This window comes from Phaenicophaeus curvirostris, unplaced genomic scaffold (assembly GCF_032191515.1).
Source record: "Phaenicophaeus curvirostris isolate KB17595 unplaced genomic scaffold, BPBGC_Pcur_1.0 scaffold_258, whole genome shotgun sequence".
Taxonomy (NCBI): Eukaryota; Metazoa; Chordata; class Aves; order Cuculiformes; family Cuculidae; genus Phaenicophaeus; species Phaenicophaeus curvirostris.
This window is the reverse complement of record NW_027206872.1, coordinates 135,593-158,759: the sequence shown is the minus strand read 5'-3', so window position 1 is coordinate 158,759 and position 23,167 is coordinate 135,593. Positions and strand designations below refer to the sequence as shown.

At 59.9% G+C, this 23,167-nt stretch overlaps 2 protein-coding genes across 2 annotated transcripts; both read left to right on the top strand.

Annotated features, from left to right (window-relative positions):
• Positions 1 to 318: 318 nt before the first annotated feature.
• FBL (fibrillarin) lies at positions 319 to 13,197 on the top strand. The gene is made up of 9 exons (XM_069882638.1): positions 319 to 363; positions 784 to 837; positions 1,277 to 1,417; positions 2,615 to 2,709; positions 5,677 to 5,847; positions 7,118 to 7,250; positions 9,759 to 9,871; positions 11,482 to 11,627; positions 13,127 to 13,197. The coding sequence occupies exons 1-9, from the start codon at positions 354 to 356 to the stop codon at positions 13,146 to 13,148; spliced, it is 885 nt and encodes a 294-aa protein (XP_069738739.1). The 5' UTR covers positions 319 to 353; the 3' UTR covers positions 13,149 to 13,197.
• A 4,581-nt stretch (positions 13,198 to 17,778) lies between these two features.
• Positions 17,779 to 22,782, top strand: LOC138734824 (kallikrein-8-like). Its single transcript, XM_069882643.1, has 6 exons — positions 17,779 to 17,829; positions 17,916 to 18,000; positions 19,680 to 19,827; positions 20,367 to 20,620; positions 21,392 to 21,528; positions 22,574 to 22,782. The coding sequence occupies exons 2-6, from the start codon at positions 17,958 to 17,960 to the stop codon at positions 22,724 to 22,726; spliced, it is 735 nt and encodes a 244-aa protein (XP_069738744.1). The 5' UTR covers positions 17,779 to 17,829; positions 17,916 to 17,957; the 3' UTR covers positions 22,727 to 22,782.
• The last annotated feature ends 385 nt before the right edge of the window (positions 22,783 to 23,167 follow it).

The following is a 23,167-nucleotide window of genomic DNA, read 5'->3' as shown; positions in this document are numbered from 1 at the left end:
CCAAAAATCTCCATTTCTGACCCAAAATCCCCATTTCTGCCCCCAAATCCCCCTCAAGACGCCAAAAATCTCCATTTCTGCCCCCAAATCCCCATTTCTGACCCCAAATCCCCCTCGATTTCCCGCCATCCTGCTGGCGGCGCTAGGACCCAGCGGACCCCGCGGGTTTCCCTTTTCCCGCCTTTTCCCGCCGCTTCCGCCCGGCGTGGCGCGGTGACCTCACTTCCTCGCTCTGCGCATGCGCGGCGGCGGCGGCGGCGCTGCCAGGAAGGGGGCGTGGCCTGGCCCTTCGCGTCACTTCCGCTTCCGGTTGTTTGGAGCGCGGGAGGCCCCGCGTGGAGCTGAGGGAGAGCATGCGGCCTGGTGGGAACTGGGAGGCACTGGGAGGGACTGGGAGGGACTGGGAAGGGGCTCGAGGGGACTGGGAGGGAGGGGAGGGGGGTAGGAGGGACGGGGGGGGGCTGGGAGGGCGCTGGGATGGGAATAAAGGGCACGGGGGGGCGACTGGGATGGACTGGGGGGGACTGGGATGGACTGGGGGCAACTGGGAGGCCACTGGGAGCAACTGGGAGGGCACTGGGGGCAACTGGGAGAGGGACTGGGGGGACTGGGAGGCACTGGGAGGGGTTGCAGCGGACTGGGAGGGCTGTAGGGGGGAACTGGGATGGGAGGAGGGGGGCACTGGGAGGGAGGGGTGGGTCGAACTGGGAATACTGGGAGGGAACGGGAGGCTCCAGCGGCTCCTCCCAGTGCTCCCAGTAAGCCCAGTTTGCGGCTCCGCAGGGTTCAGCCCCCGGGGGGGACGCGGGGGCCGCGGCGGCTTCCGCGGGGGCCGAGGTGAGACCAGTGCTCCCAGTCTGGCGGGACTGGGGGCCCCCCCAGTGCTCCCAGTTGCCCCTCTGGGCCTCCCAGTACCCCCCCCCACCCCTTCCCAGTGCTCCCAGTTCCCCCAGAGCCCGTTCCCAGTGCTCCCAGTCCCTCGTAGCCTGTTCCCAGTCCCCCAGAGCCCATTCCCAGTGCTCCCAGTCTATCCCAGTCCCCTCCCAGTGCTCCCAGTCCCCTCCCAGTCCCCCCATAGCCTGTTCCCAGTGCTCCCAGTCCCCCCATAGCCCATTCCCAGTGCTCCCAGTCCCCTCCGTAGCCCGTTCCCAGTGCTCCCAGTCCCCCCCTTAGCCCATTCCCAGTGCTCCCAGTCTATCCCAGCCCCCTCCCAGTGCTCCCAGTCCCCCATAGCCCGTTCCCAGTGCTCCCAGTTGACCCGGTGTCCCCCCCGCAGGCGGCACCCTGGGCCGGGGGGGTCCCCGTGGCGGGGCCGGGGGCTCGCGGGGCCGGGGGGGCCCGAGGGGCGGTGGCCGCGGTGGCCGCGGCGGCTTCCGAGGGGGCCGCAAAGTGACCGTGGAGCCGCATCGGCACGAAGGTGGGAGCGCTATAGGGGCTCTATAGGGTCCCTATGGGGTCTCTGTGGGGTCCCTGCGGGTCCTGTGGGGTCTCTATGGGGTCTCTGTGGGGTCTCTATGGGGTCCCTGGGGGCACTATGGGGTCTCTATGGGGTCTCTATAGGTACTATGGGGTATTTGGGGGTGCTGTGGGTACCCTATGAGGTCTCTATGGGGTCCCCGGGGGTGCTATGGGGTTTCTATGGGGTCCCTGGGGGCGCTGTGGGATCTCTATGTGGTCTTTGGGGTCCCTATGGGGTCCCCATGGGCACTATGGGGTAGCTATGGAGTTTCTATGGGCGCTATGGGGTCTCTGAGATTTCTATGGGGTCTCTGACATCTCTATGGGGTCTCTATAGGTGCTATGGGGTCTCTGTGGGGTCCCCGGGGTCTCTGTGGGGTCCCCGGGGGCGCTATGAAGTCTCTATGGGGTCCCTGAGGGCGCTGTGGGGTCTCTATGGGGTCCCTGGGGGCACTTTAGGGTCCCCGTGGGGTCCCTATGGGGTCCTTGGGGTTCCTATGAGGTCCCTGTGGGGTCCCTATGGGATCTGTGGGTCCCTGTGCAGTCCCTATGAGGTTTGGGGGTCCATGTGGGGTCCCTATGGGTCCATGTGAGGTTGTTATGGGGTCTATGGAGTCTCTTTAGGTGGTATGGAGCCTCTATGGGGTCCCTGGGGTCTCTTTGGGGTCTCGGGGGGCGCTATGGGGTCTCTATGGGGTCTCTATAGGCACTGTGAGGTCTTTGGGGGGTCCCCGGGGTCTCTGTGGGGTCTCTATAGGGTCCCCGGGGGTTCTATGGGAGTTCTATGAGCCCTGTGGGGTCCCTCTGGAGTTCCTATGGGGTGTGTGGGTCCATGTGGGGTTCCTATAGGGTTTGGGATTCCCTATAGGGTTCCTATGGGGTTTGGGGGGTCCCTATGGGGTTGCTATGTGTTCCTATGGGGTTTGGGGGTCCCTATGGGGTTTGTGGGTTCCTATGGGTCTGTATGGGGTGGCTATGGGGTCCCTATGGGGTTTGTGGGGGGTCCCTCTGGTGTTTGGGGGGTCCCTATGGGGTCCCTCTGGGGTTTGGGGGGGTCCCTATGGGGTTTTGGGGGGTCCCCGTGGGGTGTGGGGGACCCCGTGGGGTGTGGGGGTCCCCGTGGGGTGTGGGGGTCACTGTGGGGCGTGGGGCGCAGGCGTGTTCATCTGCCGGGGGAAGGAGGACGCGCTGGTGACGCGGAACCTGGTGCCGGGGGAGTCGGTGTACGGCGAGAAACGCATCAGCGTGGAGGTACTGGGAGCACTGGGAGGTACTGGGAGGGACTGGGAGGCTGTAGGTGTCCACGGTGGCATCTCCAAGCTTGAAGGCACCACCAGGACCTTCTCAGATCTCCTCCAGCTCCATACTGGTGGCACCGGGAGGCTGTAGGTGTCCATGATGGTGACTTCAACCTTGAAAGCACCATGAGGACCTTCTCAGATCTCCTCCAGTTCCATACTGGGAGCACTGGGAGGCTGTAGGTGTCCATGGTGGCATCTCCAAGCTTGAAGGCACCACCAGGACCTTCTCAGATCTCCTCCAGCTCCATACTGGTGGCACTGGGAGGCTGTAGGTGTCCATGGTGGCATCTCCAAGCTTGAAGGCACCATGAGGACCTTCTCAGATCTTCTCCAGCTCCATACTGGGGGCACTGGGAGTGCTGGGAGTTGGTAGTGGGAGGCTGTAGGTGTCCATAGTGGCGTCTCCAAGCTTGAAGGCACCACGAGGACCTTCTCAGATGTCCTCTAGCTCCATATTGGGAGCACTGGGAGGCTGTAGGTGTCCATGGTGGCATCTCCAAGGTTGAAGGCACCACCAGGACCTTCTCAGATCTCCTCCAGCTCCATATTGGTGGTACTGGGAGTACTGGGAGCTGGCACTGGGAGGCTGTAGGTGTCCATGGTGGCATCTCCAAGCTTGAAGGCACCATGAGGACCTTCTCAGATCTTCTCCAGTTCCATACTGGTGGCACTGGGAGGCTGTAGGTGTCCATAGTGGCATCTCCAAGCTTGAAGGCACCATGAGGACCTTCTCAGATCTCTTCCAGCTCCACACTGGTGGCACTGGGAGGCTGTAGGTGTCCGTGATGGTGACTTCAGGCTTGAAGGCACCATGAGGACCTTCTGAGATGTTCTCCAGCTCCATACTGGTGGCACTGGGAGGCTGTAGGTGTCCATAGTGGCATCTCCAAGCTTGAAGGCACCATGAGGACCTTCTCAGATCTCCTCCAGCTCCATACTGGTGGCACTGGGAGTACTGGGAGCTGGCACTGGGAGGCTGTAGATGTCCATGATGGTGACTTCAAGCTTGAAGGCACCGTGAGGACCTTCTCAGATGTCCTCTAGCTCCATACTGGTGGCACTGGGAGTACTGGGAGCTGGTACTGGGAGGCTGTAGGTGTCCATGATGGTGACTTCAAGCTTGAAGGCCCCACCAGGACCTTCTCAGATCTCCTCCAGCTCCATACTGGTGGCACTGGGAGGCTGTAGGTGTCCATGGTGGCGTCTCCAAGCTTGAAGGCACCATGAGGACCTTCTCAGATCTCCTCCAGTTCCATACTGGTGGCACTGGGAGTACTGGGAGCTGGCACTGGGAGGCTGTAGGTGTCCATGGTGGCATCTGCAAGCTTGAAGGCACCATGAGAACCTTCTCAGATCTCCTCCAGCTCCATATTGGGAGCACTGGGAGGCTGTAGGTGTCCATGGTGGCATCTCCAAGCTTGAAGGCACCATGAGGACCTTCTCAGATCTCCTCCAGCTCCATACTGGGGGCACTGGGAATACTGGGAGCTGGTAGTGGGAGGCTGTAGGTGTCCATAGTGGCGTCTCCAAGCTTGAAGGCACCATGAGGACCTTCTCAGATCTCTTCCAGCTTCATACTGGGAGCACTGGGAGGCTGTAGGTGTCCATGATGGTGACTTCAAGCTTGAAGGCACCACGAGGACCTTCTCAGATGTCCTCCAGCTCCATACTGGTGGCACTGGGAGTACTGGGAGCTGGTACTGGGAGGCTGTAGGTGTCCATGATGGTGACTTCAAGCTTGAAGGCCCCACCAGGACCTTCTCAGATCTCCTCCAGCTCCATACTGGTGGTACTGGGAGTACTGGGAGCTGGCACTGGGAGACTGTAGGTGTCCATGGTGGCATCTCCAAGCTTGAAGGCACCACCAGGACCTTCTCAGATCTTCTCCAGCTCCATCCTGGTGGCACTGGGAGTACTGGGAGCTGGTACTGGGAGGCTGTAGGTGTCCATGGTGGCATCTCCAACCTTGAAGGCACCATGAGGACCTTCTCAGATCTCCTCCAGCTCCATACTGGTGGGACTGGGAGGCTGTAGGTGTCCATGGTGGCATCTCCAAGCTTGAAGGCACCATGAAGACCTTCTCAGATCTTCTCCAGTTCCATACTGGTGGCACTGGGAGGCTGTAGGTGTCCATGATGGTGACTTCAAGCTTGAAGGCACCACGAGGACCTTCTCAGATGTCCTCCAGCTCCATACTGGTGGCACTGGGAGTACTGGGAGCTGGTACTGGGAGGCTGTAGGTGTCCATGATGGTGACTTCAAGCTTGAAGGCCCCACCAGGACCTTCTCAGATCTCCTCCAGCTCCATACTGGTGGTACTGGGAGTACTGGGAGCTGGCACTGGGAGACTGTAGGTGTCCATGGTGGCATCTCCAAGCTTGAAGGCACCACCAGGACCTTCTCAGATCTTCTCCAGCTCCATACTGGTGGCACTGGGAGTACTGGGAGCTGGTACTGGGAGGCTGTAGGTGTCCATGGTGGCATCTCCAACCTTGAAGGCACCATGAGGACCTTCTCAGATCTCCTCCAGCTCCATACTGGTGGGACTGGGAGGCTGTAGGTGTCCATGGTGGCATCTCCAAGCTTGAAGGCACCATGAAGACCTTCTCAGATCTTCTCCAGTTCCATACTGGTGGCACTGGGAGGCTGTAGGTGTCCATGATGGTGACTTCAAGTTTGAAGACACCACAAGGACCTTCTCAGATCTTCTCCAGCTCCATACTGGGAGCACTTGAAGGCTGTAGATGTCCATAACGGTGACTTCAAGGTTGAAGGCACCACGAGGACCTTCTCAGATCTCCTCCAGCTCCATCCTGGTGGCACCGGGAGGCTGTAGGTGGCCACCGTGGTGGCCCGAGGTGGCCGTGGGAGGTCCTGGCCGGGGGGTGACCCCTCTCTCCGTGTCCCCCCGCCCCAGGACGGTGACACCAAGGTCGAGTACCGCGCCTGGAACCCCTTCCGCTCCAAGTTGGCCGCCGCCATCTTGGGGGGCATCGACCAGATCCACATCCGGCCCGGGGCCAAGGTCCTCTACTTGGGCGCCGCCTCGGGGACAACCGTGTCCCACGTCTCCGACATCGTCGGGCCGGTAAGACGGTGGTGGGACACCAGGACGGGGCTGGGAACCTCCGGGAATGGCCTGGAGGTGGCATCTCCACGGGGTTTGTGGTCATGGAGAGGTTGGAGAGCAGGAATTGTCCTCGGGGGTGGTTGCTCCATGTCCCTGGAGATGTTTTCCACTCCAAGAAGTCCAAGAACTTCCCCATGGGTGGTGGTTCCGTGTCCTTGGAGACGTTCTCCGTGTCTTTGAGGATCTTCTCCACGTCCCTGGAGATGTTCTCCACCCCAAGAGCTCCAAGAACATCCCCATGGGTGGTGGTTCCACGTCCCTGGAGACGTTCTTCACGTCCTTGAGGATCTTCTCCACGTCCCTGGAGATGTTCTCCACTCCAAGAACTCCAAGAACGTCCCCATGGGTGGTGGTTCTGGGTCCTTGGAGACGTTCTCCATGTCCCTGGAGACGTTCTCCACTCTGAGAACTCCAAGAACTTCCCCATGGGTGGTGGTTCCGTGTCCTTGGAGACGTTCTCCATGTCCTTGAGGATCTTCTCAACGTCCCTGGAGATGTTCTCCACTCCAGGAACTCCAAGAATACCCCTATGGGTGGTGGTTCCGTGTCCCTGGAGACGTTCTCCATGTCCTTGAGGATCTTCTCAACGTCCCTGGAGACGTTCTCCACCCCAAGAACTCCAAGAACGTCCCCATGGGTGGTGGTTCGGGGTCCCTGGAGACGTTCTCCATGTTCCTGGAGACGTTCTCCACCCCGAGAACTCCAAGAACATCGTCATGGGTGGTGGTTCTGGGTCCCTGGAGACGTTCTCCACGTCCTTGAGGATCTTCTCCACGGCCCTGGAGACGTTCTCTACCCCAGGAACTCCAAGAACTTCCCCATGGGTGGTGGTTCTGGGTCTCTGGAGACATTCTCCACCCCAAGAGCTCCAAGAATACCCCCATGGGTGGTGGTTCTGGGTCCCTGGAGACATTCTCCGTGTTCTTGAGGATCTTCTCCATGTCCTTGAGAACGTTCTCCACGTTCCTGGAGATGTTCTCCACCCCAAGAACTCCAAGAACATCCCCATGGGTGGTGGTTCCACGTCCTTCGAGACGTTCTCCATGTCCCTGGAGACGTTCTCCACCCCAAGAGCTCCAAGAACGTCCCCATGGGTGGTGGTTCCGTGTCCCTGGAGACGTTCTCCATGTCCTTGAGGATCTTCTCCACGTCTCTGGAGACGTCCTCCACCCCGAGGACCCCAAGAAGGTCCCTCCTGAGGTCCCCGCTCCCCTCTCTGTGTCCCCAGGAGGGTTTGGTTTACGCCGTCGAGTTCTCCCACCGCTCGGGCCGGGACCTCATCAACGTGGCCAAGAAGAGAACCAACGTCATCCCCGTCATCGAAGACGCTCGGCACCCCCACAAGTACCGCATGCTGATCGGTGAGCCTGGAAGGAGCTTGGAGAAGACCTCGGGGTCTCCAGGAGGTCCCGGAGAAGCTTCTGGTGCCTCTCGGGGCGTTGTGGAGGTGGCGGAGAGGACCTCAAAGACCTTGAAGGCATCTGGGAGGGGTTTTTTGAGGTGGTTTTAGGGGTTCATGGGTGGTCTGGGGGGTCTTGAGAAGGTTGTGGTGGTCTTCAAGGTGGTTTGGAGGTCCTGGAGAAGGTCCCTGAGGGGTTTTTGCGGTGGTTTTGGACTTGCTGGTCTACCTTGAGGTGGTTTTGGGTGGATTTTGAGGAGCTTTGGAGGGTCCTGGTGGCCCTGGGGGTGGATCTCGAGGTGCTTGGGGGTTCCTGGTGGATCTCGAGGTGGTTTTGGGTTCTTGGTGGATCTCAAGGTGGCTCTCGAGGTGGTTTTTGGGTTTGAGGTGGATCTCGAGGTGGTTTTTGGGCTTCAAGGTGGATCTCGAGGTGGTTTTTGGGCTTTGAGGTGGCTCTCGAGGAGGTTTTTGGGGCTCGAGGTGGCTCTCGAGGAGGTTTTTGGGGCTCGAGGTGGCTCTCGAGGTGGTTTTTGGGCTTTGAGGTGGCTCTCGACATGGTTTTTGGGTTCGAGGTGGATCTTGAGGTGCTTTTGGGTTTCTTGGTGGATCTCGAGGTGGATCTTGAGGTGTTTTATGGGGTTCCTGGTGGATCTTGAGGTGGTTTCTGGGGCTTGAGATGGATCTCGAGGTGGTTTTTGGGCTTCGAGGTGGCTCTCAAGGTGGTTTCTGGGGTTCGAGGTGGATCTTGAAGCGGTTTCTGGGGTTTGAGGTGGCCCTCGAGGTGGTTTTGGGCTTCGAGGTGGCTCTCGAGGTGGTTTTGGGGCTCAAGGTGGCTCTGGAGGAGGTTTTTGGGCTTCGAGGTGGCTCTCGAGGTGGATCTTGAGGTCGTTTTGGGGTTTGAGGTGGATCTCAAGGTGGTTTTTGGGGTTCCTGGTGGATCTTGAGGTGGATCTTGAGGTGGTTTTGGGCTTCAAGGTGGCTCTCGAGGTGGTTTCTGGGGCTTGAGGTGGATCTTGAGGTGGTTTTTGGGCTGCGAGGTGGCTCTCAAGGTGGTTTCTGGGGTTCGAGGTGGATCTTGAAGCGGTTTCTGGGGTTTGAGGTGGCCCTCGAGGTGGTTTTCAGGCTTCGAGGTGGCTCTCGAGGTGGTTTTTGGGCTTCGAGGTGGCTCTCGAGATGGTTTTTGGGTTCGAGGTGGATCTTGAGGTGCTTTTGGGTTTCTTGGTGGATCTCGAGGTGGATCTTGAGGTGTTTTATGGGGTTCCTGGTGGATCTCGAGGTGGTTTCTGGGGCTTGAGGTGGATCTCGAGGTGGTTTTTGGGCTTCGAGGTGGCTCTCAAGGTGGTTTCTGGGGTTCGAGGTGGATCTTGAAGCGGTTTCTGGGGTTTGAGGTGGCCCTCGAGGTGGTTTTCAGGCTTCGAGGTGGCTCTCGAGGTGGTTTTGGGCTTCGAGGTGGCTCTCGAGGTGGTTTTGGGGCTCGAGGTGGCTCTTGAGGTGGTTTTTGGGCTTCGAGGTGGCTCTCGAGGTGGATCTTGAGGTCGTTTTGGGGTTTGAGGTGGATCTCAAGGTGGTTTTTGGGGTTCCTGGTGGATCTTGAGGTGGATCTTGAGGTGGTTTTGGGCTTCAAGGTGGCTCTCGAGGTGGTTTTTGAGCTTTGAGGTGGATCTTGAGGCGGTTTTTGAGCTTTGAGGTGGATCTTGAGGTGGTTTTTGGGCCTCGAGGTGGCTCTCGAGGTGGTTTTTGGGGTTTGAGGTGGATCTCGAGGTGGTTTTTGGGCTTTGAGGTGGATCTCGAGGTGGTTTTTGGGCTTTGAGGTGGATCTTGAGGTGGTTTTTGGGCTTCGAGGTGGCTCTCAAGGGGGTTTTTGGGGTTCGAGGTGGATCTCGAGGTGGCTCTCAAGGGGGTTTTTGGGCCTCGAGGTGGATCTCGCGGTGGTTTTTGGGCCTCGAGGTGGCTCTCAAGGGGGTTTTTGGGCCTCGAGGTGGCTCTCGAGGTGGTTTTTGGGCCTCGAGGTGGTTTTTGGGCCTCGAGGTGGCTCTCGAGGTGGTTTTTGGGCTTCAAGGTGGATCTCGAGGTGGTTTTTGGGCTTCGAGGTGGCTCTCGAGGTGGTTTTTGGGGCTCGAGGTGGTTTTTGGGCTTCAAGGTGGCTCTCGAGGTGGTTTTCAGGCTTCGAGGTGGCTCTCGAGGTGGATTTTGGGGTTCGAGGTGGATCTCGAGGTGGTTTTTGGGGTTCCTGGTGGCTCTGGAGGAGGTTTTGGGTCTCGAGGTGGCTCTCGAGGTGGATCTTGAGGTCGTTTTGGGGTTTGAGGTGGGTCTCAAGGTGGTTTTTGGGGTTCCTGGTGTCTCTCGAGGTGGATTTTGGGGTTCCTGGTGGCTCTCGAGGTGGTTTTTGGGTCTCGAGGTGGATCTCGAGGTGGTTTTGGGGCTCGAGGTGGATCTCGAGGTGGACCTGGAGGTGGTTTTGGGTCCCCAGGGATGGTGGACGTCATCTTTGCGGACGTGGCGCAGCCCGACCAGACGCGCATCGTGGCCCTCAACGCCCACAGCTTCCTGCGCAACGGCGGCCACTTCGTCATCTCCATCAAGGTGGCCCCCCCAGTACAGCCCAGTGCCTCCCAGTGCCTCCCAGTGCCTCCCAGTGCCTCCCAGTCCCCTCCCAGTCCCTCCCAGTCCCATTCTACCCCCTCCCAGTGCCTCCCAGTCCCATTCTGCTCAATCCCAGTGCCTCCCAGTGCTCCCAGTCCCTTTCTACTCTATCCCAGTGCCCTCCCAGTGCCTCCCAGTCCCATTCTACTCGATCCCAGTGCCCTCCCAGTCCCATTCTACTCCATCCCAGTGCCTCCCAGTCCCATTCTGCTCGATCCCAGTGCCTCCCAGTGCCTCCCAGTGCCCTCCCAGTGCCCTCCCAGTGCCTCCCAGTGCCTCCCAGTGCCCTCCCAGTGCCCTCCCAGTGCCCTCCCAGTGCCTCCCAGTGCCCTCCCAGTGCCCTCCCAGTGCCCTCCCAGTGCCTCCCAGTGCCTCCCAGTGCCCTCCCAGTGCCCTCCCAGTGCCTCCCAGTGCCCTCCCAGTGCCTCCCAGTGCCCTCCCAGTGCCTCCCAGTCCCCTCCCAGTCCCTCCCAGTCCCTTTCTACTCTATCCCAGTGCCCTCCCAGTGCTCCCAGTCCCATTTCACTCTATCCCAGTGCTCCCAGTCCCATTCTGCTCTATCCCAGTGCCTCCCAGTCCCATTCTACCCCATCCCAGTGCCTCCCAGTCCCATCCTACCCTCTCCCAGTGCCCTCCCAGTGCCTCCCAGTCCCATTCTGCTCGATCCCAGTGCCTTCCCAGTGCTCCCAGTACCCATCCACCCCCTCCCAGTGCCTCCCAGTCCCATTCTACTCTATCCCAGTGCCTCCCAGTCCCATTCTGCTCGATCCCAGTGCCTCCCAGTCCCATTCTGCTCTATCCCAGTGCCTCCCAGTCCCATTCTCCTCTATCCCAGTGCCTCCCAGTCCCATTCTGCTCTATCCCAGTGCCCTCCCAGTGCCTCCCAGTCCCATTCTACTCTATCCCAGTGCCCTCCCAGTCCCATTCTACTCTATCCCAGTGCCCTCCCAGTGCCTCCCAGTCCCATTCTACTCTATCCCAGTGCCCTCCCAGTGCCTCCCAGTCCCATTCTACTCTATCCCAGTGCCTCCCAGTCCCATTCTCCTCGATCCCAGTGCCTCCCAGTCCCATTCTCCTCTATCCCAGTGCCTCCCAGTCCCATTCTCCTCTATCCCAGTGCCTCCCAGTCTAATTCTACTCTATCCCAGTGCCTCCCAGTCCCATTCTGTTCTATCCCAGTGCCTCCCAGTCCCATTCTGTTCTATCCCAGTGCCTCCCAGTCCCATTCTGTTCTATCCCAGTGCCTCCCAGTCCCATTCTGTTCTATCCCAGTGCCTCCCAGTCCCATTCTGTTCTATCCCAGTGCCTCCCAGTCCCATTCTGTTCTATCCCAGTGCCTCCCAGTCCCATTCTGTTCTATCCCAGTGCCTCCCAGTCCCATTCTGTTCTATCCCAGTGCCTCCCAGTCCCATTCTGTTCTATCCCAGTGCCTCCCAGTCCCATTCTACTCCATCCCAGTGCCTCCCAGTCCCATTCTGCTCGATCCCAGCGCTTCCCAGTCCCGTCCTCCCCCCTCCCAGTGGCTCCCAGTCCATCCCAGTGTCGCGCAGGCCAACTGCATCGACTCGACGGCGCCGGCCGAGGCCGTGTTCGCGGGGGAGGTGCGGAAGATGGCCGGCGAGCGGCTGCGGCCCCAGGAGCAGCTCACGCTCGAGCCCTACGAGAGGGACCACGCCGTCGTCGTCGGCGTCTACCGGTCCGACTGGGAGCACTGGGAGCCACTGGGAGGGGATTGGGGGGCCCTGGGAGGGGATTGGGGGGGACTGGGAGGCACTGGGAGGGGGTTGAGGGGCACTGGGAGGGGATTGAGGAGCACTGGGAGGGACTGGGAAGAGTTTAGGGGGCACTGGGAGGGACTGGGAGGGGATTGGGGGGCGCTGGGAGGGGATTGAGGGGCGCTGGGAGGGGATTGGGGGGCACTGGGAGGGGTTTGAGGGGCACTGGGAGGGGATTGGGGGGCACTGGGAGGGACTGGGAGGGGATTGGGGGGCACTGGGAGGGACTGGGAGGGGATTGGGGGGCACTGGGAGGGGATTGGGGGGCACTGGGAGGGGTTTGAGGGGTACTGGGAGTGACTGGGAGGGGAGTGGGGGTCACTGGGAGGGGATTGAGGGGCACTGGGAGGGGATTGAGGGGCACTGGGAGGGGATTGGGGGGCACTGGGAGGGGATTGAGGGGTACTGGGAGTGACTGGGAGGGGTTTGAGGGGCACTGGGAGGGACTGGGAGGGGATTGGGGGACACTGGGAGGGGTTTGGGGGGCACTGGGAGGGACTGGGAAGAGTTTAGGGGGCACTGGGAGGGACTGGGAGGGGTTTGAGGGGCACTGGGAGGGGAATGGGGGGCACTGGGAGTGACTGGGAGGGGATGGGGGGACACTGGGAGGGACTGGGAGGGGATTGGGGGGCACTGGGAGGGACTGGGTGGGGGTTGGGGGGCACTGGGAGGGGATTGAGGAGCACTGGGAGGGACTGGGAAGAGTTTAGGGGGCACTGGGAGGGACTGGGAGGGGATTGGGGGGCGCTGGGAGGGGATGGGGGGGCGCTGGGAGCCACTGGGAGGGGATTGAGGGGCACTGGGAGGCACTGGGAGGGACTGGGAGGGGATTGGGGGGCACTGGGAGGGACTGGGAGGGGACTGGGCTGTACTGGGAGTGACTGGGATGGGATTGGGGGGCACTGGGATGGGACTGGGGGGCACTGGGATGGGATTGGGGGGCACTGGGCTGTACTGGGAGTGACTGGGAAGGGACTGGGGGGCACTGGGATGGGATTGGGGGGCACTGGGATGGGATTGGGGGGCACTGGGCTGTACTGGGAGGGGCCTGGGCTGTACTGGGGGGCACTGGGAGGGGCCTGGGCTGTACTGGGGGGCACTGGGAGGGGACTGGGGGGCACTGGGCTGTACTGGGGGGCACTGGGAAGGGACTGGGGGGCACTGGGAGGGGCCTGGGGGGCACTGGGAGGGGATAGGGGGGCACTGGGAGGGGATTGGGGGGGACTGGGAGGGGACTGGGAAGGGACTGGGAGGCACTGGGAGGGGCTTGGGGGGCACTGGGCTGTACTGGGAGTGACTGGGAAGGGACTGGGAGGGGACTGGGGGGCACTGGGAGGGGACTGGGGGGCACTGGTCCTTACTGGGAGCACTGGGAGGGGGTGGGGGGGGCGGTCATGTGACCCTCCTCCTCCCCCCCCAGGGCCCCCCCCAAGCAGAAGTGAAGATTTCCCCTCCCCCCCCACGTATTAAAATGGTGTTAGTTAATTAGTAGATGCTTAATTGCTTTGTTAATAAGCGAGCAGCTAATTACTGAGCTAACGAATCAGGGGATTGATTATTAGGGGCTGATTGAGTTGAGAATCAATTAATAGGGGGGTTAAGGGGGTAATTAATGGGAGATAATTAATACTGGGGGGTGTAACGAAGCCTGGAAGGGTGATTAATTAACCCCGTGGTAATTAATTAGCCCCCTCGCGCCCCCATTGAGCCATTAATGACCCCCAATTAACCCCCCTAATGACTCCCCCTGTGCAATTAAGGCCCTGCCATTAAGCCCCATCATTAATTACCCCCCTTAAGCTCCTTGTTAATGAATTGCACCTAATTAATAACAGCAATTAAGCCCCCTTGTTAATTAATTGCCTGCTTGGTTCCCCAATTAAGCCTCCTGGCTCGTTAATTGCCCCCTTGGTTGCGCACAATTAAGCCCCCTCATTAATTGCCCCAAATTAATTTCCACTTTTTAACAAATTCCCTAATTAATTGTTCTCATTAATTAATTATTAATGATGATTAATAATTAATAATGATGATTAAGCCCCCCTAATTAATCCTCAGTTATTAATTACCCCAAATTCATCTTCCCTCATTAATTATCTCCATTTATCCCCCAATAATTAACCATCTCTAATTAATTATCTACATTTATATCCCCCTCATTAATTACCCCGAATTAACCTTCCCCTATTAACGAATGGCCCCTAATTAACCCCCCTCATTAATTCATCACCCCAATGACCCCCCTGATTAATTAATCTCCTCCTATTAATTCCCTGCAATTAACTCCCCCTCATTAATTAATCCCCCCTTAATTACTCACTATTCAGCCCCCCCCTCATTAATTAACCCCTCCCCTTAATTAACCTCACCCTAACGAGCTCCCCCCCCCCTCAAATCTCCTCGGGAGCTGTGAGCCCAGCCAGGTTAATTAAGAGCCAATCTAATTAAGCTCAATTAACACCTGCGCTCGTTAAGGGGCCCCCCTGGGCTAACGAGCTGAGTCAGCGCGGCCCAGCCCAGTGACTGGGGCAAACTGGGAGGGACTGGAAGGACCCGCTGGGGCCCTGGGGAACTGGGGGGGACTGGGAGGGACTGGGAGGGGACTGGGGGGCACTGGGAGGGACTGGGAGCTACTGGGGGGGACTGGGAGGGACTGGGAGGGACTGGGAGCTACTGGGAGGGACTGGGAGCTACTGGGAGGCTCCATGGCTTCCTCTAGCCTTGAACTGGGAGCTACTGGGAGGGACTGGGAGCTACTGGGAGGGACTGGGAGCTACTGGGAGGCTCCATGACCTCCTCTAGCCTTGAACTGGAAGGGACTGGGAGGGACTGGGAGGGACTGGGGGGGACTGGGAGGGGACTGGGGGGACTGGGAGGGACTGGGGGGGACTGGGAGGGGACTGGGGGCACTGGGAGGGACTGGGAGGGGACTGGGAGGGACTGGGAGCTACTGGGAGGGACTTGGGGGGGACTGGGGGGGACTGGGAGGGACTGGGGGGGACTGGGAGCTACTGGGAGGGACTGGGAGCTACTGGGAGGGACTGGGGGGGACTGGGAGGGACTGGGGGGGGACTGGGGGGGACTGGGAGCTACTGGGAGGGACTGGGAGGGACTGGGAGGGACTGGGGGGGACTGGGAGGGGACTGGGGGGACTGGGAGGGACTGGGGGGGACTGGGAGGGGACTGGGGGGACTGGGAGGGACTGGGGGGGACTGGGAGGGGACTGGGAGGGGACTGGGGGGACTGGGAGGGACTGGGAGGGGACTGGGAGGGACTGGGAGCTACTGGGAGGGACTGGGAGCTACTGGGAGGGACTGGGGGGGACTGGGAGGGACTGGGGGGGACTGGGAGCTACTGGGAGGGACTGGGAGCTACTGGGAGGGACTGGGGGGGACTGGGAGGGACTGGGGGGGGACTGGGGGGGACTGGGAGCTACTGGGAGGGACTGGGAGGGACTGGGGGGGACTGGGAGGGGACTGGGGGGACTGGGAGGGACTGGGGGGGACTGGGAGGGGACTGGGGGGACTGGGAGGGACTGGGGGGGGACTGGGGGGGACTGGGAGCTACTGGGAGGGACTGGGAGCTACTGGGAGGCTCCATGACCTCCTCTGGCCTTGAACTGGGAGCTACTGGGAGGGACTGGGAGCTACTGGGAGGGACTGGGAGCTACTGGGAGGCTCCATAACCTCTTCTAGCCTTGAACTGGAAGGGACTGGGAGGGACTGGGAGCTACTGGGAGGCTCCATGACCTCCCCTGGCCTTGAACTGGGAGCTACTGGGAGGGACTGGGAGCTACTGGGAGGCTCCATGACCTCCTCTGGCCTCGAACTGGGAGCTACTGGGAGGCTCCATGATCTCCTCTGGCCTTGAACTGGGAGCTGCTGGGAGGGACTGGGAGCTACTGGGAGGCTACTGGGGTTGAGGAACCAGGTTTTGGGGTCAAAACTCCTCAAGGAGCCACATTTTGGGGTTGAGGAACCAGGTTTTGGGGTCAAAACTCATGAAGGAGCCACATTTTGGGGTTGAGGAACCAGGTTTTGGGGTCAAAACCCGTCAAGAAGTCACTTTTGTGGTCAAGGAACGAGGTTTTTGGGTCAAAACTCCTCAAGAAGCCACATTTTGGGGTTGAGGAACCACCTTTTGGGGTCAAAACTCATGAAGGAGCCACATTTTGGGGTTGAGGAACCAGGTTTTGGGGTCAAAACCCATCAAGAAGCGACTTTAGGGGTCGAGGAACCAGGTTTTTGGGTCAAAACTCCTCAAGAAGTCACATTTTGGTGTTGAGGAACCAGGTTTTGGGGTCAAAACTCCTCAAGAAGCCACATTTTGGTGTTGAGGAACCACCTTCTGGGGTCGAAACTCCTCAAGGAGCCACATTTTGGGGTTGAGGAACCACCTTTTGGGGTCAAAACTCCTCAAGGAACCACATTTTAGGGTCAAGGAACCAGGTTTTTGGGTCAAAACTCCTCAAGGAGCCACGTTTTGGGGTTGAGGAACCAGGTTTTGGGGTCAAAACTCATGAAGGAGCCACATTTTGGTGTTGAGGAACCAGGTTTTGGGGTCAAAACCCACCAAGGAGCCACATTTTGGGGTCCAAACTCCTCAAGGAACCACATTTTAGGGTCAAGGAACCAGGTTTGGGGTCAAAACTCCTCAAGGAGCCACTTTTTGGGGTTGAGGAACCAGGTTTTGGGGTCAAAACCCATCAAGAAGCGACTTTAGGGGTCGAGGAACCAGGTTTTTGGGTCAAAACTCCTCAAGAAGTCACATTTTGGTGTTGAGGAACCAGGTTTTGGGGACAAAACTCTTCAAGGAGCCACTTTTTGGGGTCAAAACTCCTGAAGGAGCCACATTTTGGGGTTGAGGAACCGCATTTTGGGGTCAAAACTCTTCAAGGAGCCACGTTTTGGTGTTGAGGAACCAGGTTTTGGGGTCAAAACTCTTCAAGGAGCCACCTTTTGGGGTCCAAACCCTTCAAGGAGCCGCATTTTGGGGTTGAGGAACCACCTTTTGGTGTTGAGGAACCACCTTTTGTGGTCCAAACTCTTCAAGGAGCCACATTTTGGGGTCCAAACTCTTCAAGGAGCCACATTTTGGGGTTGAGGAACCAGGTTTTGGGGTCAAAACTCCTCAAGAAGCCACATTTTGGGGTTGAGGAACCAGGTTTTGGGGTCAAAACTCCTCAAGAAGCCACATTTTGGGGTTGAGGAACCAGGTTTTGGGGTCAAAAACCCATCAAGGAGCCACATTTTGGGGTCAAAACTCTTCAAGAAGCCACATTTTGGGGTTGAGGAACCAAGTTTTGGGGTCAAAACTCCTCAAGGAACCACATTTTAGGGTCAAGGAACCAGGTTTTTGGGGTCAAAACTCCTCAAGGAGCCACGTTTTGGGGTTGAGGAACCAGGTTTTGGGGTCAAAACTCATGAAGGAGCCACATTTTGGTGTTGAGGAACCAGGTTTTGGGGTCAAAACCCACCAAGGAGCCACATTTTGGGGTCCAAACTCCTCAAGGAACCACATTTTAGGGTCAAGGAACCAGGTTTGGGGTCAAAACTCCTCAAGGAGCCACTTTTTGGGGTTGAGGAACCAGGTTTTGGGGTCAAAACCCATCAAGAAGCGACTTTAGGGGTTGAGGAACCAGGTTTTTGGGTCAAAACTCCTCAAGAAGCCACATTTTGGTGTTGAGGAACCAGGTTTTGGGGTCAAAACTCTTCAAGGAGCCACCTTTTGGGGTCAAAACTCTTCAAGGAGCCACATTTTGGGGTTGAGGAACCACGTTTTGGTGTTGAGGAACCACCTTTTGTGGTCCAAACTCTTCAAGGAGCCACCTTTTGGGGTCCAAACTCTTCAAGGAGCCACATTTTGGGGTCCAACCTCTTCGAGGAGCCCCTTTTTGGTCCTCGGAAGCCGAGGAGAAGGCCCCGTTTCGAGGTCAGGAGCCCTGGAGAAGTTCCCGGAGGCCCCGGCGGTGGCTGGATTAGAGGAGAAGGCGGAGGAAGCCGTTTCCTCCTCCAGCTGCTGATAAAAGGCCGGCGCGGGCGGTTGGACCAGGAGGGCGACGCGCCAGCCGGTGGCCCTGGAGCTCGGGTGGAGCCTCCGCTCCCAGCCCCACGGCAGCTCCAGGTAGGACCAGGGTCCTGGGGTGGCACCTGGTGGGGCTCTAGAGGGTCCTCTCCTCCTTCTTCTTCTCCTCCGTTCCCTTTTTCCAGATCCTCCTCCTCCTCCTCGCTCCCTCCTCGAGTTCCTCCACCATGAAGCTTCTCCTCCTGGTGCTCCTGGCGCTGGTGGCTGCAGGTAGGAGAAGGCCCAGGTGGCCCGAGTCCACCCCCATGTCCACCTCGAGGTTCTCCGGGATCATCTGTGTCCACCTGGGAGACCCCCGAGTCCACCTGGGAGACCCCCGAGTCCACCTGGGATGCTCCAAGTCCACCTTGGAGACCCTTGAGTCCACCTAGGAGACCCCCAAGTCCACCTGGGATGCTCCAAGTCCACCTTGGAGACCCTTGAGTCCACCTAGGAGACCCCCAAGTCCACCTGGGATGCTCCAAGTCCACCTGGGAGGGCCCCGAGTCCACCTGGGGTGCTCCAAGTCCACCTGGGGGACCCCCGAGTCCACCTGGGAGACCCCAATGTCCACCTGGGATGCTCCATGTCCACCTAGGAGACCCCCAAGTCCACCTGGGAGACCCCCAAGTCCACCCGGGATGCCCCAAGTCCACCTGGGAGACCCCAATGTCCACCTGGGATGCTCCAAGTCCACCTGGGAGACCCCCAAGTCCACCTGGGATGCTCCAAGTCCACCTGGGGGACCCCCGAGTCCACCTGGGGTGCTCCAAGTCCACCTGGGGGACCCCCGAGTCCACCTGGGAGACCCCAATGTCCACCTGGGATGCTCCATGTCCACCTAGGAGAACCCCAAGTCCACCTGGGAGACCCCCAAGTCCACCCGGGATGCCCCAAGTCCACCTGGGAGACCCCAATGTCCACCTGGGATGCTCCAAGTCCACCTGGGAGACCCCCAAGTCCACCTGGGATGCTCCAAGTCCACCTAGGGGACCCCTGAGTCCACCTGGGGTGCTCCAAGTCCACCTGGGGGACCCCCGAGTCCACCTGGGAGACCCCAAGTCCACCCTGGGTGCTCAATGTCCACCTAGGAGACCCCCAAGTCCACCTAGGATGCTCCAAGTCCACCTGGGAGACCCTTGAGTCCACCTGGGAGACCCCCGAGTCCACCTGGGGTGCTCAATGTCCACTTAGGAGACCCCCAAGTCCACCTGGGAGACCCCCATGTCCACCTAGGATGCTCCAAGTCCACCTGGGAGACCCCCGAGTCCACCTGGGAGACCCCAAGTCCACCTGGGAGACCCCTGAGTCCACCTGGGCTGCTCCAAGTCCACCTAGGAGACCCCCATGTCCACCTAGGGGACCCCCAAGTCCACCTGGGCTGCTCCAAGTCCACTTAGGGGACCCCCATGTCCACCTGGGGTGCTCCAAGTCCACCTGGGAGACCCCCAAGTCCACCTGGGGTGCTCCAAGTCTACCTAGGAGACCCCCATGTCCACCTAGGAGACCCCCATGTCCACCTAGGATGCTCCAAGTCCACTTAGGGGACCCCCATGTCCACCTGGGATGCTCCAAGTCCACCTGGGGGACCCCCGAGTCCACCTGGGAGACCCTTGAGTCCACCTGGGAGACCCCCATGTCCACCTGGGGTGCTCCAAGTCCACCTGGGATGCTCCAAGTCCACCTGGAAGACCCCAATGTCCACCTGGGGTGCTCCAAGTCCACCTAGGAGACCCTTGAGTCCACCTTGGAGACCCCCAAGTCCACCTAGGAGACCCCCAAGTCCACCTAGGAGACCCCCAAGTCCACCTGGCCAGGACTCCCGGGGGGGACGTGGAGATGAGGGCCCACCAGGGGGTTGCCTTGGTGTCCCCCCCGGGGTCTTCTCCTCCGTCCGGTTGTCCCCGCAGCCTCCAGGAACGTCCTGTGGGTCATCGAGGGGACCTCCTGCGACCTCCCCTGGCAAGCCGCCCTCTTCCGAGGCCACAAGTTCATCTGCGGAGGGACCTTGGTGGCCAAGAACTGGGTGGTGACGGCCGCTCATTGCTACGTCCCCGGGTACGAAGGACCCACACGGGGGTGGGACCCGCGGGGTTTGGTGTCCACGGCGGGGGGGTTGAAGGACCTCCCGAGGTCCTGCTGGCCGGGCGAGCGCGGTGGGAGGGCTGAGGGCATCTCAGCAGGCTTCGCTCTGAGAAGAGAACCAGAATTCTCCTCGGTTTTTGGGGTCTCCACCACCTCGACTCAACCTCTTTTCTTCTTCCACCTCCGGCTCCTGCTCCGTGTGGATCTTCTGGGTCCGATGTGGCCTCCTCCTTCTCCTTCTTCTCCTCCTCCTTCTCCTCCTTCTCCTCCTTCTCCTCCTTCTCCTCCTTCTCCTCCATCTCCTCCATCTCCTCCATCTCCATCTCCTCCATCTCCTCCATCTCCATCTCCATCTCCTCCATCTCCATCTCCTCCATCTCCATCTCCTCCATCTCCATCTCCATCTCCTTCTCCTCCTTCTCCTCCTCCTCCTCCTCCTCCTCCTCCTCCTCCTCCTCCTCCTCCTCCATCTCCTCCTTCTCCTCCTCCTCCACCCCTGGTGTCTCCATCAGCTCCATCAACGTGCGTCTTGGCGTCCGGACCCGGAAGGACTCAGGAGGCGCCGAGCAGTGGAGACGCTCGGCCAAGGTCTTCAAGTTCCCGGCCTACAACGAGACCACCAAGGACGGGGACCTCATGCTCCTCAAGTTCCTCCTCCCCGTCTCCATCAACAACCACGTCCAGCCCTTGCCCTTGGCCACCGGGTGCCCCGTGCCCGGCAGGACCTGCCAGATCTCGGGCTGGGGCTCCACCACCAGCCCTGAAGGTCCGTGAGCTGCTCCTTTCTAACGGTATCGGCCACCCTGGTTGCCCCCGTGTCCACTTTGATTGCTCCATGTCCACCTTGTTTGCTCCATGTCCACCCTGGTTGCCCCCGTGTCCACCCTGGTTGCCCCCGTGTCCACCTCGCTTGCCCCGTGTCCACCTTGATAGCTCCATGTCCACTTTTATTGCCCCGTGTCCACCTCGTTTGCTCCATGTCCACCTCGGTTGCCCCATGTCCACTTTGATTGCCCCGTGTCCACCTTGATAGCTCCATGTCCACTTTGATTGCCCCGTGTCCACCTTGATAGCTCCATGTCCACTTTGATTGCCCCGTGTCCACCTTGATAGCTCCATGTCCACTTTTATTGCTCTGTGTCCACCTTGGTTTGCTCCGTGTCCACCTCGCTTGCCCCGTGTCCACCTTGATAGCTCCGTGTCCACCTCGATTGCCCCATGTCCACCTTGATAGCTCCATGTCCACTTTTATTGCCCCGTGTCCACCTCGATTGCCCCGTGTCCACCTGGCTTGCCCCGTGTCCACCTCGCTTGCCCCGTGTCCACCTTGATAGCTCCATGTCCACCTCGCTTGCCCCGTGTCCACCTCTAGGACCTCAGTGACCCCGGTGGCCACCACCACCAAGCCCTGGAGGTCCCCGTTGGCTCCACCAAGAGCGAATCGGAGCTCCAAGGGTTTCCAAGTTGAGTCTTGGCTGGATCTCTCGGTCCATCTCCCCACCCCTGGTTGACCCCCCGTTCTCCATGCCCCCCCCAGTGACCTTCCCCGAGGATCTCCACTGCACCAAGGTCACCGTGGTCTCCGAGGAGCGGTGCCGGCGCATCTACCCGGGGTCCATCACCTCCAACATGGTCTGTGCCGGAGAATCCCGCAACCGAGCCGACTCCTGCCAGGTGGGACACGTGGGGACCTCGGGGGGAGGTCGGAGAAGGTTCTGAGGGTCCCACCACGGAGTTAGAGCTCCACGAGGTGGATCTGAGGGTCCCACCACAGAGTTAGAGCCCCACGAGGTGGATCTGAGGGTCCCACCACGGAGTTAGAGCCCCACGAGGTGGATCTGAGGGTCCCACCATGGAGTTAGAGCCCCACGAGGTGGATCTGATGGTCCCACCGTGGAGTTAGAGCCCCACGAGGTGGATCTGAGGGTCCCACCGTGGAGTTAGAGCCCCACGAGGTGGATCTGAGGGTCCCACCGTGGAGTTAGAGCCCCACGAGGTGGATCTGAGGGTCCCACCGTGGAGTTAGAGCCCCACGAGGTGGATCTGAGGGTCCCACCGTGGAGTTAGAGCCCCACGAGGTGGATCTGAGGGTCCCACCACGGAGTTAGAGCCCCACGAGGTGGATCTGAGGGTCCCACCACGGAGTTAGAGCCCCACGAGGTGGATCTGAGGGTCCCACCGTGGAGTTAGAGCCCCACGAGGTGGATCTGAGGGTCCCACCACGGAGTTGGAGCCCCACGAGGTGGATCTGATGGTCCCACCACGGAGTTGGAGCTCCACGAGGTGGATCTGAGGGTCCCACCATGGAGTTAGAGCCCCACGAGGTGGATCTGAGGGTCCCATCGTGGAGTTAGAGCCCCACGAGGTGGATCTGAGGGTCCCACCATGGAGTTGGAGCTCCACGAGGTGGATCTGATGGTCCCACCATGGAGTTAGAGCCCCACGAGGTGGATCTGAGGGTCCCATCGTGGAGTTAGAGCCCCACGAGGTGGATCTGAGGGTCCCACCATGGAGTTAGAGCCCCACGAGGTGGATCTGATGGTCCCACCATGGAGTTGGAGCTCCACGAGGTGGATCTGATGGTCCCACCACGGAGTTGGAGCTCCACGAGGTGGATCTGATGGTCCCACCACGGAGTTGGAGCTCCACGAGGTGGATCTGAGGGTCCCACCGTGGAGCTAGAGCACTAGATGTCCACGTGTCCACCTTCCTTCTCCAGGGGGACTCGGGAGGACCTCTCATGTGTGACGGGCAGCTCCAGGGCATCGTCTCCTGGGGTCCAGGGGTCTGCGGGGACCCCGAGAAACCCGGCGTCTACGTCAACCTCTGCAAATACACCCGGTGGCTTGAGGACACCATGAGAAGGAACTGAGCCCTCCCCCTGTCCCACCAACCCCTGCTCAGCCTCGATGGTCACGGGATGGACCTCCCAGCTCCTTCTTCTCCTCCTTCTTCTCCCTCCAGAAGGTCCTCGGAGCCGGCCGGTCCGAGCGCCGGGGCCCACGTGGAGGGGGCAGGAGGTGATCGTTGGATCCTCTTGAGATGTTGAGGAATAAAGGTCTCGGATGTGGCTTTTCACCGGGGCTTGGATGGTGGAACCTGAGCTTGAGGTGACCCTGAGCTCCGAGAAGACCCAGAGAGACCTCTTGGACCCAGCGGGGGGTTGACCTGTGGGCTCTACTGGGGGCCAAGGGGGTAGATCTGATGGTCCCACCACCAGGTAGAGCTGGTGACCTCACCATGAGAAGATCTAGGACCCCACCATGAGGTAGGTCACCACCAGGTAGACCTGGAGACCTCAACATGAGAACAT